General features: G+C 38.2%; 1 protein-coding gene across 4 annotated transcripts in view; it reads right to left on the bottom strand.

Annotated features, from left to right (window-relative positions):
• The window catches only part of col14a1a (collagen, type XIV, alpha 1a), a 122,162-nt gene that overhangs the window by 67,339 nt on the left and 38,063 nt on the right, over nt 1-16,760 (bottom strand). For 2 of the 4 annotated variants that reach the window (XM_008432271.2, XM_008432274.2), the window contains 14 exons: nt 14,786-14,941; nt 13,774-13,893; nt 13,328-13,492; nt 12,953-13,117; nt 12,090-12,241; nt 11,186-11,315; nt 10,716-10,858; nt 10,488-10,629; nt 9,245-9,384; nt 8,928-9,054; nt 6,790-6,929; nt 3,912-4,044; nt 3,558-3,590; nt 2,783-2,925 (listed from right to left, as the gene is read on the bottom strand). In XM_008432271.2, the coding sequence (XP_008430493.1) occupies nt 2,783-2,925; nt 3,558-3,590; nt 3,912-4,044; nt 6,790-6,929; nt 8,928-9,054; nt 9,245-9,384; nt 10,488-10,629; nt 10,716-10,858; nt 11,186-11,315; nt 12,090-12,241; nt 12,953-13,117; nt 13,328-13,492; nt 13,774-13,893; nt 14,786-14,941 (1,889 nt within the window). The remainder of the gene's footprint in view (nt 1-2,782; nt 2,926-3,557; nt 3,591-3,911; nt 4,045-6,789; nt 6,930-8,927; nt 9,055-9,244; nt 9,385-10,487; nt 10,630-10,715; nt 10,859-11,185; nt 11,316-12,089; nt 12,242-12,952; nt 13,118-13,327; nt 13,493-13,773; nt 13,894-14,785; nt 14,942-16,760) is intronic. The other 2 variants (XM_008432272.2, XM_008432273.2) reach the window with 2 other exon arrangements.

Raw genomic sequence — 16,760 nt, 5'->3', positions numbered from 1 at the left:
AACAAATGGCAAACTAGCTAGAGCATTTCTACGGACTACGTTAACATGTTTTGAATTTGTGTTGTTTCATCATTAGTGACCAGTAGCCTGATGTTTCTGTTCTTCTCTTGGATTGTTGTACTTCATGTCAGACGGATTTCAAAATGATATAGTCACTCTCTCTGGTGATGAAACTTGTTAGTTCCGCTGTTGCGGGCATGTTCATGTTGTAAAGTTAAATTATCATGAGCTTTATTATTTGGGCCCGGTCATTAGCCCCGCCCCCCGGCCGACGCAGTCTTGTTCCGCTACCGCGTCACATGTTTGCCTGAGGAGCGGAGGCAGCAGTACAGTGTCTTGTCTGGAGCTTATTATAACAAAGTAAGTTCCATTTTAAAATGATTGTGTTTGACTATTTTTCATGGAGGCATTATTTTTCTGTTTACGCAAGAGTATCAATTCATATAAATAGTTCGCTTAACGTACGTTTAGTTGTTTGGATATCACGGTATGACTATTTATTATCCTAACCGAACATTGAAATTGTCAGAAAAATCTGGAGGCCATTGAGATAACATTTAGCTGCGGAGGTCGTTTTCTTTACGTTTTTGGCTGTAGACTGCAAAATGGGGGAGTGGCTGTGCTGGACCATTGCCTTGATCTAAGCCACAGATGTCAAACTCCAGTCCTGGAGGACCACTGTCCTGCAACATTTAGATGTGCTGCTGCTGCAACACACCTGAATACAATAATTAGGTGAATAGCAGGACTCTGGAGTACTTATCTACACAGTTCGGAGGCAATTGAGCCATTTGAAGCTGGTATTTTGTACCTGTGGCACATCTAAAAACTGCCTAAATGTTTTTTCTTTGTTAGTGTATCATGTTGGTGACTGAAGCCTGTTATGATGACTTCAACACATTTCTTCAGACAGGTTGGCATGACTTTTAATACTGTCCAATTTTTTTTTCTATAAGCCGACTAATTTCTTTAGTAATTATTTCTGACTTTTTTATGCTTTATCTTGTAAACCGGGTGGGCAGAGTAATTTGAATGAATATAACGGTGACACACACAGGTGAGTCTGATTATTTTTGTTCACTTCTTTTTAAAATATTTATTTATTATCCTAGTGTTTCTGCTATATTTCCTGTTTTTCCTTCCAGGCTGAAAGTCTTCCTCCTTCATATTGGCGAAAACAAGAGCAGCACCAAAGACACTTCACCATCAGTGATCACAAGACCATCCATGGCTACTTCCAATGAACTTTCAAAGCACACTTCACCTTCAGTGCAAAGTACGATGAATAAATGACCTTTGTTGTATATTGCTGCCAGTGCTGTTTGATGTTGTTTTGAAATAAAAGTAGATTACATACTGCAACTGGTGCTAGTGTTTTTGTAGCATCTAATGTGGCATCTAATGTCTTTTAAAATGAATTTGGGGATTATTGATGGCCAGTAGTTTCTGGAGAAAAAAAGGCTTTAATTGGTGGTAAATTGACAAAAAAAGCGGGTAATGAGAGAAAAGGAAGACTGGGAAGCGAACCCACGACAGCCGCATTGAAAACTAGAGCCTCCATATGTGGGTTATGTTTAACCCCTGCGCCCCCACAGCACACCCTGCCAGTAGTATTTCAAAACTCACATTTCTATGTTAATATATAATTTACACCATTCTGTGTTAGATTGACATGTTCACAGTGTTAACTTTTGACAAAATACACTAGTGTCGAGTAAGTTAACACTGATGTGTGTTTAATTTCAACTACTGTGAGTGTTGATTCAACTATATCACAAATAACACTTTCAAAAGTGTAATTTCTACATCATCCAGAGTGGACCAATATAGACACTTTCAAAATGTTGAATTCAACTCTGTAGGAGTTGACTGAACACTTCCAAATTTGCTGTGCAGGAGCTGTCCACTGTACAAATTTTTTCATTATCCTCAATAACACAAAGAGTAAACGCTACAGCTACAGCTACAGTTTAAAACGTCCTTTATTTCTCAGCAGACAGGTTTAGCCATTTCTCTCATGTTAATGACTGTTTTACTTTCCAGTGGTGTTTTATGGTTCTTATGTTTTTCCTCTTTTCTCAGCTGCCCTCCATCTGTGTTCCCACTGAGGTAAATGGCTACAGAAAAGATAATGGGCTGTCTTCTGGCTTGGCCTGGCCTCTCCATCTTCTGTGGCTCTGACACCACATCGGGAAATTAAAAGAGAGAAAGGGGGAGGTGGAGAGAGAGAAAAGTCACGAGGGAGAGAATCAGAGAAACACGGAGGCAAGGGGACAGAAGGGGAGGAAGGCCTGTGCGGACGTGTTTGGGTGTGCATTAGTGATCAGGGTCAGTACATGACACTGAGCTCAAGGGCTCTTCAGAGGGACAGAGGGATCAGGAGAAGAGGCTGAGTGGACTGCCGCTAGAAGTCTAATCAGTTTTCTGGCTGCACTGCATGACCCAGCAGTGATGTCTGCAGTGCAATCCACGAGGCTGGAGGTTTGAAATAACAACGGTTTTCCTCTAGATGCTACTTCAGTGTGGCCTGCTTCATGTGTTTGGTGTTCAGAACTGTCCAGGAGAAATGTCACACTGAACCCGATGCTTGTGAATCATTATTCAGCATCGGGTTCAGTGTGATAATGCCCACAAGGACGAAACCTACACATATTTGGAAAGGTCTCACAAATAGCAGAAAGAGTGCAAAACATACAAAAAGAAACACAGGTCAGCCTCAACAAATGCTGTTTTTGTCTACATCGTCCTGCATCGATGACAGCTCACAACATTAATAACTTACAGTTTCCTCCTCTTGGTTTGCACTGAGGTCAGTGTAGGAAATCCTGTAGCTCTCCACATCAGTGTCTTCCAGCTCCCAGGATGCGTCTAAGCTTTGTGTGGTCTCATCACTCAGGTGAAGGTTTTTCACAGCCTGACGTGTCACTGTGGCATCAGAGAAAATCTGTTTAACTCATTTAAAGCAAAAGGCATGCACAAATCACTTAACATTTCAAACAATCATGAATTAGTTAAGTAGTCATTAAGTATAAAATAAATTGTACTGTATATAAGTCCATAGCAGCATTATTAAAACAGCCGTTTTTAAAAGCTTTTTGACAAGCAGGGATGGACGATGACAATGACAAGTGCAAAAACAAAACTTACAGATTCATGCTTAGTTAAAAACTTTATTCACAGGGAAAAAAGTTATTTAAAGGCACTTCTGACCTTTTGTATTGGATTAAACGAGTGGCACATATTCGTTTGCAAACAGATTCATTTACTTTCTATAAGTCAATGAATCAAGTCAAAAACTTACTTCTGATTTTTTTTAATGGCACTAGAGTAACAGCAACCTTAGCCCATGGACACGTGCTGGGAGGATTATTAAAAGAAAAGTTCATACAGTCATATATAGCTAAACTAAAAAAAAAAAATTAATCTAAATGATTTTAGGACAGATTGTGCATCACGGTGAGTCACATCTTGTTGGATGTGCTTGGACGTTTATATATTTAAAAAGCTCCCACTCATGATGTTTTACAATAACACACATTTCCACCTTTGGCACTTACTTGTTTTTGTGGTATGAATCGTTGTTATAGCCACTGGAGAATTACAGAAAGTAGAAATCAGAGAACGTGTTACTGCTAAACAATGCCCTGTGCCAATAAGTAATCCAATTAGAGAGGAACCTGTAACTAATCATTGTTAGCAAAAATAGATTTCCTTCTGCTAAGACGAGACAAAAATCAACAACGCAAATGTCTTGATGAATGTCAAAACACTTTGGCTCATAAATTGAAAGTTTTGCATCAAAACATTGTGGAGAAGGGAGTAGCTATGAGAATCAAAGCAGAAGAGTCTTGCAGTTTGAAGACAAACGTCGATTCATTTAAAATGTTAAAAGTGAATCTGTTGACACTTACATGTGGTTTCTATAACGGAGACTGTGTCGCTCTCAGATTCATCATCAAATATGGCCGTTAACAGGACTTCATATTTAGTGGAGGGACTGAGACCGGCGAGAATGTATCTGTTCTCACGTCCACTCAATATCACCTACAATAAAATAATAATAATAAAAAAACAGACATTCAAATATAATAGTTTATTTTCATCAGTACAAGATATTTAATTTAGCTCCCTTGCTGAATAAAACTATTTAACAGACTCTCAAAACAGGACAATTAATAATTTGTGGGATTTTGCTAACATTTAAAAAAATATTTTCAGGTGTAAACATCCAGATTCCATAACATTTAAAAAATAATCATATTAAATTAAAAAAAATTTTTTTTCTCAAACTGATATTTGCTTATTAATTTCTAACTATCAACCCAGAAATGTACATCCACTCTTTCAAGCTGAACACTATGCCCAAAGCCCGGCTACATTCATCTTCATCCAGCATTCTGCACTCTTCTGCAAATCACTACAGGGATTGCTGGCAGTGTGGTTCTTCCATTAATGGCACACTAAGAAAGCTCCTCAAATATGTGCGTCACCATAAATTGTGCTTACGAGGTGAGACAGCACTCAACATTGGGTTCACAAGAATTAGATAAGATTTTAGCAATAATTCTGAGCAAACAACGAATCACAATTTTTTTGTCCGCAAGTAAATGTTTTTCCATCTCTGAACTGTGTTAAACAGAATCTGTGATCAGTGTAGATTTGAATATGTATGCTAACCTAAATGGTATGTATTTTCTAGACACATAGTGCCATTTTATAGCACAATCAACTCACTACGTTACCTTCAGTTGTTATAAAAATGATGTATAAATCAGACATAACTTTAAAGCAATTTGACTTCACAATTTAATGTCTTGAAATTGACCACCGTCTCTTTAAGAAGCTCCTGCTCTTTCCAACTCTCCAACTTCAGAATGTCAGAACAATAATGCTTCTTATTATTCCATTCACAATAGTTTTCAGAAGCGCTGGGCTGAGAAGTAGTTCTTACAATGAGGTAATTGCTGCTGCCACTAGTCTGTAGGAGCTGTGGGGTAGAGGAGCTCTGCAAGGCAGAGTCTCAGCTTGGAGATCGCAGCTCCAAGGAGGAGCTTTGTGAGAGCAAGCTTTTAGGCATCTTGAATGGTGGAGATGGGGGAAATTCAAGGATTCCTCAAATAAGGATAAAAGAATGAAAGCAACACTTCTGGTATGTTTTTGATGAGGGTTAACATTATAACATGATATAAAGCTCAAAAAGCCCCAAAATTAGATTTTACACAACACACCTTCTGCCCACTCTTAAAAACTGTTTAATATTTTAGCAGGTCTTAGAAGTCAAAGCATTTTATATCTTGAACAAGAAATAATTAAATACATCCATAATCCTTGAAGAATTTTGTCCCTCTAAACCACACATCAACTTCATTGCCATTTAGCACAACCACAGTTGTTAGTATTATAACGAAGCACAAATCTGGTGGAACCTCATTCTCTATTTCCTGGACATTCAAGTAAGCAGCAGAAAGCTGGTTCAGGGCACAAATGACATCTTTCTCTTTTTGTTTTTCCTAGCATCACCCTGTGACATGAAGCTGCCCTAGGCAGTGAGCCATATCGCTTCTATCAAAAACTGACTCTCCATGATGGAGGCGTCTGCTTGATGAGGCCACCGTGACTAAACTCCTCTATAAAAAGGAGTAATAAAACGCAAAGATGCCCAGAGTTGATGCACTCTGGACCCTCACAGGAACTGAAGTTTCTATCTATAAAAAGATGCAAATAGAATCGGAGATAGAGGCTTCAATTCAAAGTCAAACTTGTTACTTAATAATTGGATTATTGTCTCTTTATACACATCATAATCTTTAACTCTTTGCTGCAATGAAATAAAACAGCTGCTGCTACAAATGACAAAGAACCTAACATTTATTTTTTCATGAATAGAGGACGAACTCTATAAATAGTTAATAAATTACTGAATGGTAATTTCAACATTCACATGCATGAGCATCCATGCAGGTTTAAGGGTTTTGGGTGGAGGAGTGTTTTTGTAGCATCACAAAAGAGGGAAGGAAGGTTGGAGAGTACTGCCTTACAGCTATGTGACTATCTTTTGCACCCAGTTTATTATTAATTGGTGTGTGTGTGTGTGTGTGTAGGTGTGTGTGTGTGCGCGCATGCGTGTGCGCGCGTGCATATGTATGCGTGTGTGTGTGTGTGTGTGTGTGCGTGTGCTAAGAATGTGACCAAGAAAAAGAGTAAACCACATGTATCACTTTCTCTTTAGGCTGTCAGTATCCCCAGCTTATCTCTTCAATTCCCCAGGGTGGCATTTTCAGCTCTGATGACTCTGAGCAAAACACACATTTACACACACAAGCTCACACTACATCCACACAAACCCGGAGCTCTATCATTGCTTCGCAGCTGTCTCGAAACCCCAGATTGTGGTAATAAAACACCCGAGCCATTAATGTCTGGTTTTATTCAGCTTTCATATTCAACCATGCCAGGGGTTTTAGCTGTACTACCAGTAATGGTCTTAAGCTTCTGTGTAAGTCATTGGACTAGAGACTTCCCTCTCTCAAAGCATATGGAGCAAAGCCACTTATTCATCTACATATAAGACGAGAAGTGGACTAAATCAACCACGTTGTTGACAAAACGCATGTAAATGGCTCGGTCCTGGCAGTTTCTACTGCCATCTAAATATATCAAATATCTGTTTTCACAAATCATTCTCAAGGAGTGTGCAAGGTACTGGATCGGATTTTAGGCAAAGCGAGTTTAAAGCACATTTATTTCAGCACAAAACAATTCAAAAGGACACATTTCACTTTTACTAACCTCCTTTGTATCACCACCAGAGAATGGTGCCCAGGAGAGTCTATAGAGAGCAATGTCTGTGGCCGAGTGATCCCAGCTGACTTTAAAGCTGCCAGCGTTGACGTCACTGGAGCGCAGATTCAGCGGACCAGGAACTGGAGCTGAAACAAACAGTGAAGTTCTCTTTCTGCTGCCGTTTACAATGATGTTGTGTTCATAATGCTGCAAGGTTATATGAAGATGTTTGTTAAATCAATTTTATGCTCTGTATGCTCATCTTACATGAGTTATTTTTTCACTTCCTTAATGTGAACTCTAATCTTCCTGGTCCACTCCATTACCTACTTCTCCACTCCACAAATTTTAAAGTGCTTGCATATTCATTTCAGGACATAAAACCCCTTTTCATAAACGTGGTCCATTAAACAAAGTTTGCTAGTAGATAAATAAAATCCTATATGGTCTTGAAAGGACTGCATGTTTTAGTAGTTGCTCGCCACACATACATTTTTCGAGCTGATGCAGCACTTAAGACTAACTGCTTGTAGCTCACAGGGATATTCCTACAAATCAATATGCGTTAGTGAAATGAAATAGTAAGGGACAGTAAAATTACCTTTTTATGTGACTGAGCTATAATGCTGAAGTGTAAATGGGGTTGGCAGGAAGCCAAGATGGCAGAAGGACCAGTAAGGGTTATAAAACCCAGCACCATTTGGCATTATAAGAGAAATTGTTAACGTTCTAATGATATTGATCAAGCTGTTTGTTGTAAACTGAGACAAATTTTTCTCAGCAAATTAAAACCTGCGCTCTCCATAAAGTGAACAATTAAAAAGATAGCAAAAATAAATATACTTAAAGCACTAAGCGTTTATAGCATGGGTAATTAGGAGAAATGTTTTGTATGATATGATAATATCTGTTATGGGGAGTTAGATGAACTAATTCTCTAACAAAAGATAATCAGATTTTGTTATCCAACTGTATAGGAACATACTAACCTGTCATTAAAGTATGACGAAATATTAGCAAAAACTACAGAAACGAAAAATAACCTCTACAAATAGTTTAAAATATTTTTTTAAGAACAAGAGAGCATCAGAAATTGTTAGTAGTGGAAGCAATTACAAAAATTGTCACTTAAGGTATATAAACATCTGTGATTCTTACTTTTAAAAGTTAATCGGAAAATGTTGTTTGACAGTGGATTGAAATGACAACCAAAAATTGCACAACTTTTGCAACATAAATAAAAACAGCTAACACTTAAAATCACTTAACCTTCTGAAGAGTTGCATTTCCTTGCACAAATAAAATCCTGAAAAGCGTGAGGTGCATTTCTATTCAGTCTCCTTCAATCTAATTCCCTAGAAAACATCCAGTGAAATCAATTGTCTCCGAATTATATAACTAGTAAATGGATTTCACATGCAACATTTGTGTGCACTTCACAAATGTTGCCTTTATGGACAAATGTCAAGAGGAGAGTCATTGGTGAATTAAAGCCGTGAGAAGGCCTGTTAAAAGTTTGTAACAATCCATGTATCACAAAAGCAAACGTGACAGAAAGATATTTGGCCAAAATGATGAACAAAATGTAACTTTTTGCCCAAGTATGTCTGCAGTGTTATGCAGTTTCTTTCAGTAAAGATGGTCGGAACAGATAGGAAAATAGACGGAGCTAAATACAGCCCAGTGCAGGAAGAAAACCTGCAAGAGGCTGCAAAACACTTCAATCTGGGGTGCAGGTTCAGCTTCCAGCAGAACAACGTACAGAGAAACTGACCATTGGCATGACTGGAATAAAATCTCAGGCTTTGAATGTGCGAAGCCAGTAGACAAATAATCCAAAAGACCAGCAGTGGAAGGGGGTTCTGCAAACCATAGAATTAGGGGGCTATATACAAAAATACATATAGGGGGCTATATACAAAAATACATCACTCTTCTTACATTTGCAAAGAACTTAAAAAAAATAAGTTTTTTTTTTTCTCTTTGCAATTTGAATTTTAAATAATTGTATATAGAGGCAGGTTATCATGTAACATGAGTTAGTTTTAATATTGATTGATATAACATATCCTACGGATAAATGATTACAAAAACAGTGATGACTTATTGCCTATATGTTGTGATGCGCAGTGAAGGTTTCTTACTGGTTGTGAAGCCATCAGTCAGTGGCTCTGACTGGCCCTCATTGTACAAAGCAAAGATGGCCACCGAGTACTCCATGAGGGACGCCAGGTCACTGAGGTCATACGAATTCACTGGGCCCACCTTTGCCTGCAGAAAGCAAATACCTGCATGATAACTTTAATATAGCAAAAATTAAAAGATTCAATCAAGGTAGGTAAAATGACAGAAGTAATTTTAATACAAAAGACTCGAGGGATCAAGAACATTTGAAAAGAATAAATTAGACGCCAACAGCCTTTGGGTTTCTGAAATTATAAACAGAGAGAAGCAAACACACCTCCTTTGTGACCAGCCCGTCTGTCATGACCCACATGATGCGGTAACCTTTCACCCCATCAGGCGGTGAGTCCCAGCTGATGTGGGCAGAGTTATGAGTGATGTCTGAAAACTGGAGGTTCCTGGGAGGGCTCAGAGGTACTGGCAAAAAATAAAGCAAATATAACAGCATTACAGACATCTGACATGTTTTACATGCTTACCAACCAAAGGCTGTTGAAGACACCTTCATCATGACATTACAGGGACTCAAAATTAATCTTCTGCCTGCAGATGAGTCTGCATTTATCAAACTACAAATGCAAAGCTGATGTCTATGAAGCTATTGTACAATTTGTATGATTGGGAATGATCCAATTCTGCTCATTTGCACCCTTGTTCTTAATACATGACGACTTCTGCCCCTTGGCAACATCCTCTAATGTTTTATAAGTATAACCTCCGAAATGAAAACCAGAAGATTTAAGAATAATAGTTTATTTTCATCTTTGGCGGTGATAATGTGGCATGAATTCCTCCATGCCTGATGACATTACGGTGGGGCAGCTTGTGCGTGCCGCAGTGCTGAGCCACAGAACCGTCAAGGAAGAACCCCAGTCGAATTTATCACATCTAGATTGACTTGGTTAAAACTCAGTGTAAGAACAAATTATGTGTAAAAACCCTGAATTTACCTTTAAGAGAGAGAGAGAGAGAGAGAGAGAGAGACACACACATTGATATACACTCTTTAAAATTACTTTATTCAGCCAATGAAACTCAATTCTCAATTCACTTCAGAACTTCTCTAAGTAGTTTCTACTTTACGTTTATTTATGTTCTGTTTTTATATTTATTGACTCACTGAAACATGTGTATTTACTAATAGATTAATTATTGATTTTGTTTGCAACCTGGTCTCATATAATCGTTCAATTTCAATTGAATTCTTGACTTTGTGATTCTGAGAAAAAAAAAACGTTTTGTAATCCTCTCAGTCCTTTCGGTAAAATATGCATTCAGGGCTCAGTGATTATGTTAAATAATTACCCTTAGGATAGATTTTGTTCCGATTTATGGGACTGACAGAAACATATATTTTGTTAATGAGACTTCGCACACAGCAGACTAAGTTAGATGTTGCTTTCAGCTTTTAAATCAAAGCCCAGAATGTTATGCCGAGATCACACTGGGGTCAAACTTAAACCAACAAAACAAAACAAAATAAATCTCAGTTTACTTGAGCGGGCATATGCCTTACTCACGTGTTGTTTCCTGATTTGTTTTGGGGTCACTGGCTTCTTCTCCATACATAGCATAAACAGTGACGGTGTATTCAGTGTCAGGCGTCAAGCCAACCAGCTCCACCTCTCTTACGCCATCAGCTACATTAATCTGAGGACAACACTTGGAAACAAATAAAAAAAAGAAGTTAACTTTGCTGGAGAATTTATAAAAACTTTGCATTCTCAGCTTTTTGCTTCTTGGCCGACCTCGTTGTTTAGATTTCCATCATCTGTAATAGGAGCATACAGCAGCATGAAGCCTGAGACTCCATCCACATGGCTCCACCTGGCCTTCATTGTGCTGTGAGTCGCATCGAACAGCTGGAGGCTGGTGACTGACGGGAGAGCCACTGCACACACGGACAGACAGAAGCAGGACATCTGAACAAGAATAAAACAATATTTGAAACCAGGTATTGAACAATGTTAAAAAGATTAATGTTTATTTTCCGATTCAAGTCTTACTGTAAGAGAGGAAAGCAATATTAGACCTTTAGGGTTTTGCAAAACTCAGATGAGATAAAATTCAACAGTTTGCATGCATTTTAAATTGAATTTTACAAAAAGACAAAAGAAGATCCTAAAAACAAAATCTGCATTGCCATAGGCTTTGTTACTAATCTCTTTTCTAAGGTGTTGACTTTTTTTTTTTTCCATATGTCTAAAACTAAACTTACAGGTAGTTTCTGATCCTCTCAGAGCTTCACTTGCCTCGTCCGTGTACACAGCAAACACGGCGAGCTGGTACTCAGTGAGAGAGCTGAGATGCTGTAACACCACTGAAGTCTCACTGCCAGCCACAACAGCCTGGTGTGCAGGAGAACGAGTCAAAGCAGGAAAGGTGGATGAAAGGGACAAAAGTATGGAAATGAAAAGGCAATGAGGAAGGGGAGGCGTAGGCAGAAAACAGCAGAGGAGGGCATATTTGATGTATTAAAACAGAAAGAAGGGGATAGTATGTACTATATGAGGAGGAATTACAGCATTACATAAAGATCTAACAATATTTATGTTAGATATCAATACCAGCTCAAATTTTTACATCAGTGCATCACCTAAACATTAGCCTAAACAAAAACAATGAAAGTCATTCTCAGTTTATGCATTTGATAAAACTAAAAACAAAACAAAAACTTACTACCACAGTCAGAGGACATCATTTCACCCTTTGACAAGGTTTAGACAGAAAACACTATTGTCTATTGGATGTACTAAATTTTGCTCAGGGAGCAAACAAGCGCCCGCATGTACAGGACTATCAGTTTGTGTGTGCACTCACAGTCTGTACTGACAAACAGGTTAATGTAAATGGAGAGATACAAGAGGTACCAATGAGGAACACCATCAACATGTCAGAGAAAAACAAAAGAGCGCAGTGCCCGTCCTCACTCTACCAGCAGCGTTTCTAAAGGTTTCTCCTTCCACTTCCACATATGCTACATCCACAGATTACAAGACAAGACAGAGCTTCACACTATCCAAGAGTCTGCAATGAGGCAGCAATTTCTAAATTGCAGCAACACAACATAAAGATAACTCATTATATATAGTGATGTTCTCATAAAGCAACGTGGCATTTACCTCCTGAGGTTCTCCTCCCTGAGCCGGATGGTAAACCACTCTGTACATCTCTACGTTTCCGGCTGCCGGACTCCATGAGACCCGAAAGCTCTGAGCCGTGACCTCTGAGGTTTCCAGGTTGAGCGGCATTTCCATTTTCTCTGGTGTAAATTCTGAACACAATATATATGTAAACATAAAGACAAGGTGGAAGAATGAAAAAATAATGCACGACATTCAGTGCTTTAGGCAATGGTGAGGCATTTATGGTCAGACAATTCTAGTACCCAGAAGTTTACAGAAATTTGTTCGTTTTAATACCTGCAGTAAAGAGAAAATACGTCCCATTTATTTTCTGCACTTGTGCATTTTACAAAGAGTTCTTAGGATGAAAAAATTATTTCACTGCCTTTCCAGCAATGCAAGCATATCTAGGTGCAGAATCAGAAAAAATACCATTCGGTTTCTGTGCTCTTCCCCTGTACAATAAACCTGAGTTGTGCAGAATCTGTTGGGCCCTTTAAATGAGGACGAAACAATTTACAGTTTACTGCAGTTTATGCAAAAGGATCAAGGATCCTATCTACATATCATATTTATGCTACATCTGCATCAAACTCTTTCTTTTAATGTGGTGCGTATTTTATCTTTATTCTTGATCATTTCTAGTTATTAATGTGATTTGTCCTTACATTTTGTCTCTTTGTGAAGTGATTCAAATTAACTTCAGCTGCCCACACTGATAAACTTGTCTGGCTTTGCTTTGACCTTCGTATATTTGGGATTAATGGTTATGTAAGGTGATGTTATTATTCTGGATGCCACCACAAAATCCCTTATCTGTGGTCTCTGCAGGCTCTCTGCCTTTCATTCCTTTTCCTTACTCTGCTTGATGTCTTTGTCTTGCAGCTCCACTTGTTCACACACCGTCTTTGTCAGTCCCTCGACTATCGAACTCATAATGTTGAAGTCAGCTACATTGTAGACATGAGTGTGATGCGGCTCTGAGGCGATGGACCGCAGCTCGATCTCATCAGCATTCTTTACACCTACGAGAGTAAAGGACATGTCATTGGTGGAAAAGAGTCAACTGCAGAAGCAATGCTTGACTTTTCGAGTCTGATTGTTTTAGCCCTAACGGACACCGTCTTGATGAATAAACTTTAGCACAGCAGGTCAGTAATGTTTGAAAAAATAAAATCTCAATTTAGAGGAGCAGAAAAGGGGTCGTAGACAAGCTGTGGCAGAATTGTTCTCACCAATAGCAAACAGCTCAACGCCAGCTTTTCGCAGGCTCTCTGCTGGGGGTACAACGTCGTCCTGGGATTTTCCATCTGTGATCAGAATCCCTATCTTTGGTACACCGACTCGAGAGCCAGATTCAGGCTTGAAACAGTAGTCTGAGACAAAATTCAATGCAAGCCCTGTTGAGAGTGTTAAAGAGATAAAAAAAATGGGAGGAGATAAGAAACAGAAGTGAATAAAAAAGGTTCACTGGCAAATGCTGTTGTAAATAATAGAAAAAAAATCTCCCATACAAATAACTAAATCAAGGAAGAGATGATATTTGCATGTGTGCTGTGAAAGTTTTTTTGTTAAGACTTTAAAGTAAAAATGGGAACATACAGATTAAAATCTCAATGAAACAGACCAGAAGGGCACTTTTGAAGCAGATCCCAGTAGTAATTTAATTACTAAGCAGTACCTGTGAGAGTGTTTCCTCCTTTATATGGTAAGTTCTTCACTGCATCAATGACGGCTTCTTTTGTAGAGTAAGTATTCAGATGCCATTCTATCCTGGGATCTCCGCTGTACTGGGCCAGGCCTGGAAACAGACAACAGCAGCTACTGTAAACCCAATCACTGGTTTACAGAACCCTACACATCTATTAGCAAAAGATATGTAGGAAGCATATTTTGTCATTTTATTGGAATATTTAACTACTAATTCAGTAATTTATAAAAGAAATTATACTGCAGAATTTCCTGCTAAAGCCTTTCTTTAGCATGAGAAAGACGAGGAAACATGCCAATTAAGTAAAGCAGTTTTGTGTTGATCATCATAAGTCAGAAAAGGCTAACAAAAGTTGCTACTTGTCTACTTTTGACAGCAAATAACTACTTGCTAACAAGTAGCAACTAGCAACAAACTGCAAGCTACTTGTTAGCTACTTGCTAACAAGTTATTACACTCAGAGTAAGAACTAAAAAATACAAAACAGTTCATCCTATGAGAAACAAGGCTGGATGAAGAGCCACGAATAACTTGAAAAACAGTAAGAAAAAGAAGGTAAGAGAGACAAATTTTCAAACGTCACTTTGTTAGTCTAATATTATGCTGCTTTATTTAAGCAGATATTGACCAGGGGTGCCAATAATGATACAGAGCTGGAGTCCTGAAATTCAGGCCTACAACTTTTAGATGTGTTCTTGGTTCAACACACCTGAATCAAATGGCTGAATCAGCTCTTCGGTATGCATTAATTTTTTCCAGATTTGTACTGATGACCCGATTATTTGACTCAGATGTGCTGAAGCAGAGACACGTCTAAAATTTGCCTGTCTGGCTCTGGGTTTGAAGATCTTGATATAGAGGGTTTAAAATCAGAAGCAAACAAAACACACACAAAAAATGTAATCTGCACTTGTAAAAAAGAGACAATGCAGAGGTTCATGCAGCTTCTAAATCTCTAAGAAAAATAATAAATGGGACCCACCTATCCTGGTCTTATCAATGCCAATGTCAAAAGCATTGACCAGGTTTTCCAAAAACATACGGACCAGCTTGAAGTTGATCCGGCCAATACTCCATGAGCCGTCTACCAGGATCACAATATCTGCAATGGCCGCGGTGTGGCACACAAACAGATCTGCTAAAATAAAAACAAAAAAAACCCAAGAAAAAACAGCAGGTTCATAAAGTCAAACTTAGAATAAAATACACAGACAAAATAGAAAACAGAAGGCATAATTATTTGAAACTAAACAATTATACATTATCACATTTTAAGAAAAATAAAAAAATCAATTAACTCAAATTAGTCACTATTGTTGAATTTAGATTTAAAGGCACACGTTTAAAATTCAAATACAATTAGTGCTCACTGTCTTGAAAAGTTTTACATTTAAAAACTAAACACATTCAGTCAAAATGTAATACCCATTTATTATCTATTATCGATTACAATATTTAGAACGGTATTTATTTAACAAATCAGATTAAAACTGTGGGACTTCCATTACATCACTGCAGTAGCTCAGGGTTCTTTTACGTCTTTTCTTTTAAAATTCCACATTTTCCCAAATATCTATTTCTGCATTTATCAAGGAAGATTGGAAGGAAAGAAAGAAGGAAAAAAAGGACTGAGAGAAAGACAGAAGGAAGAATAGATTTACAGAGAAAATAAAAATATTGCTTGCCTAGGAGATTATATCCTTGCCCCTTATTTTGATTTTACGTTGATTTACAGTATCAAGCATTTATCTGGTCTTTATAATTTATGCCTCCACAATCTAAGAAACACACACAGAATTACTTCATGCTTTATAATTCAATAAAGCTTATCTCGTCATCCCTCTCAGAATTACATCCTGAAACTGACTGGATCCACTTAAGGTTGTGTCATAGATAACGTTCTGCTCTACAGAAATAACGGAGAACAATCCAAAACATGCTGACAATGAGATTTATGTGCAAGTGAAGAAAAGCTATAAAAGAGAATGCTGACTGGAGGGAATGTGAGTTATTACTTTGCTTTTTGCTCAGAGCAATACGCACTAGGGATTAGACTAAAGACAGGGGAGTTAATGTAGATTATTTAGCTAGTACTAACTACAATAAAGTCATTCAAACTGTTTTCCAACATCTCTGCTACAATAAACGTGAAGCAGGTTCTATTTATCATCCTGCTCCAACTAAAGACTGGTGCTGGTTTGATAAATTTGATGACTGCATCATATTAAACATTCCACCTGTGGCACAACAAGATCTAAAGCCTAGAGCTACAGATTTTTCCAACATTAAAATGAATAAGTATCTGTTTCAAAGAGCAACTTTCCAAACAGAGCCGTCTGTCTGCTGTCTCCCTGTGTGTCTGCCGGTTTGAACCGGCCAGCTGCTAAAGGCAGCAGTTGAAAGAGAGACGGCAAGAAATCATGTCCCAGAGACGGATGATGACAATTTTTTGTTTTCTGCTGCCTTACAGGTTTGACTGAGGCGTTATAGGCAAACACAGAGACAGACAAGTGGAAATGATAAATGCTTTTCAAAATTGTTCCAACAAAGCTGCTTACATCTGTATTCAGCCCCTTTAATTTGACATCCGAAAAGGTCTCAGAGGTTTGTTAGGAAACATTTGTGAACAAACATGGAGACCAAGGAAGATGCCAACAAACGGTAAGAAAGTAGCTTGGAACATCTTGCAGAGAGCAGTTCAATCCATCTTCCGCGGACAAAGCAGAGCTCTGGGGGAGCTGCAGAGATGCACACTGCAGGTAAGATAATCCATCCACATCTCTTTGTCATAAGGTTTGAATGAAAGACTATTATGAAGAAAGTAAGTGACCCAAATTCATGTCTGCCACAAGTTGAGATCAAAATTAAACTTTTTGTCCATCAAGTAAAATGCTAAAGGTGTGAAGTAGCTAACAGAGAACATCTTCTTAAACACAACATCACCATAACATCTGTTT

Source organism: Poecilia reticulata, linkage group LG16 (genome assembly GCF_000633615.1).
Source record: "Poecilia reticulata strain Guanapo linkage group LG16, Guppy_female_1.0+MT, whole genome shotgun sequence".
Lineage (NCBI taxonomy): Eukaryota > Metazoa > Chordata > Actinopteri > Cyprinodontiformes > Poeciliidae > Poecilia > Poecilia reticulata.
This window is presented reverse-complemented; position numbering and strand designations above follow the sequence as displayed.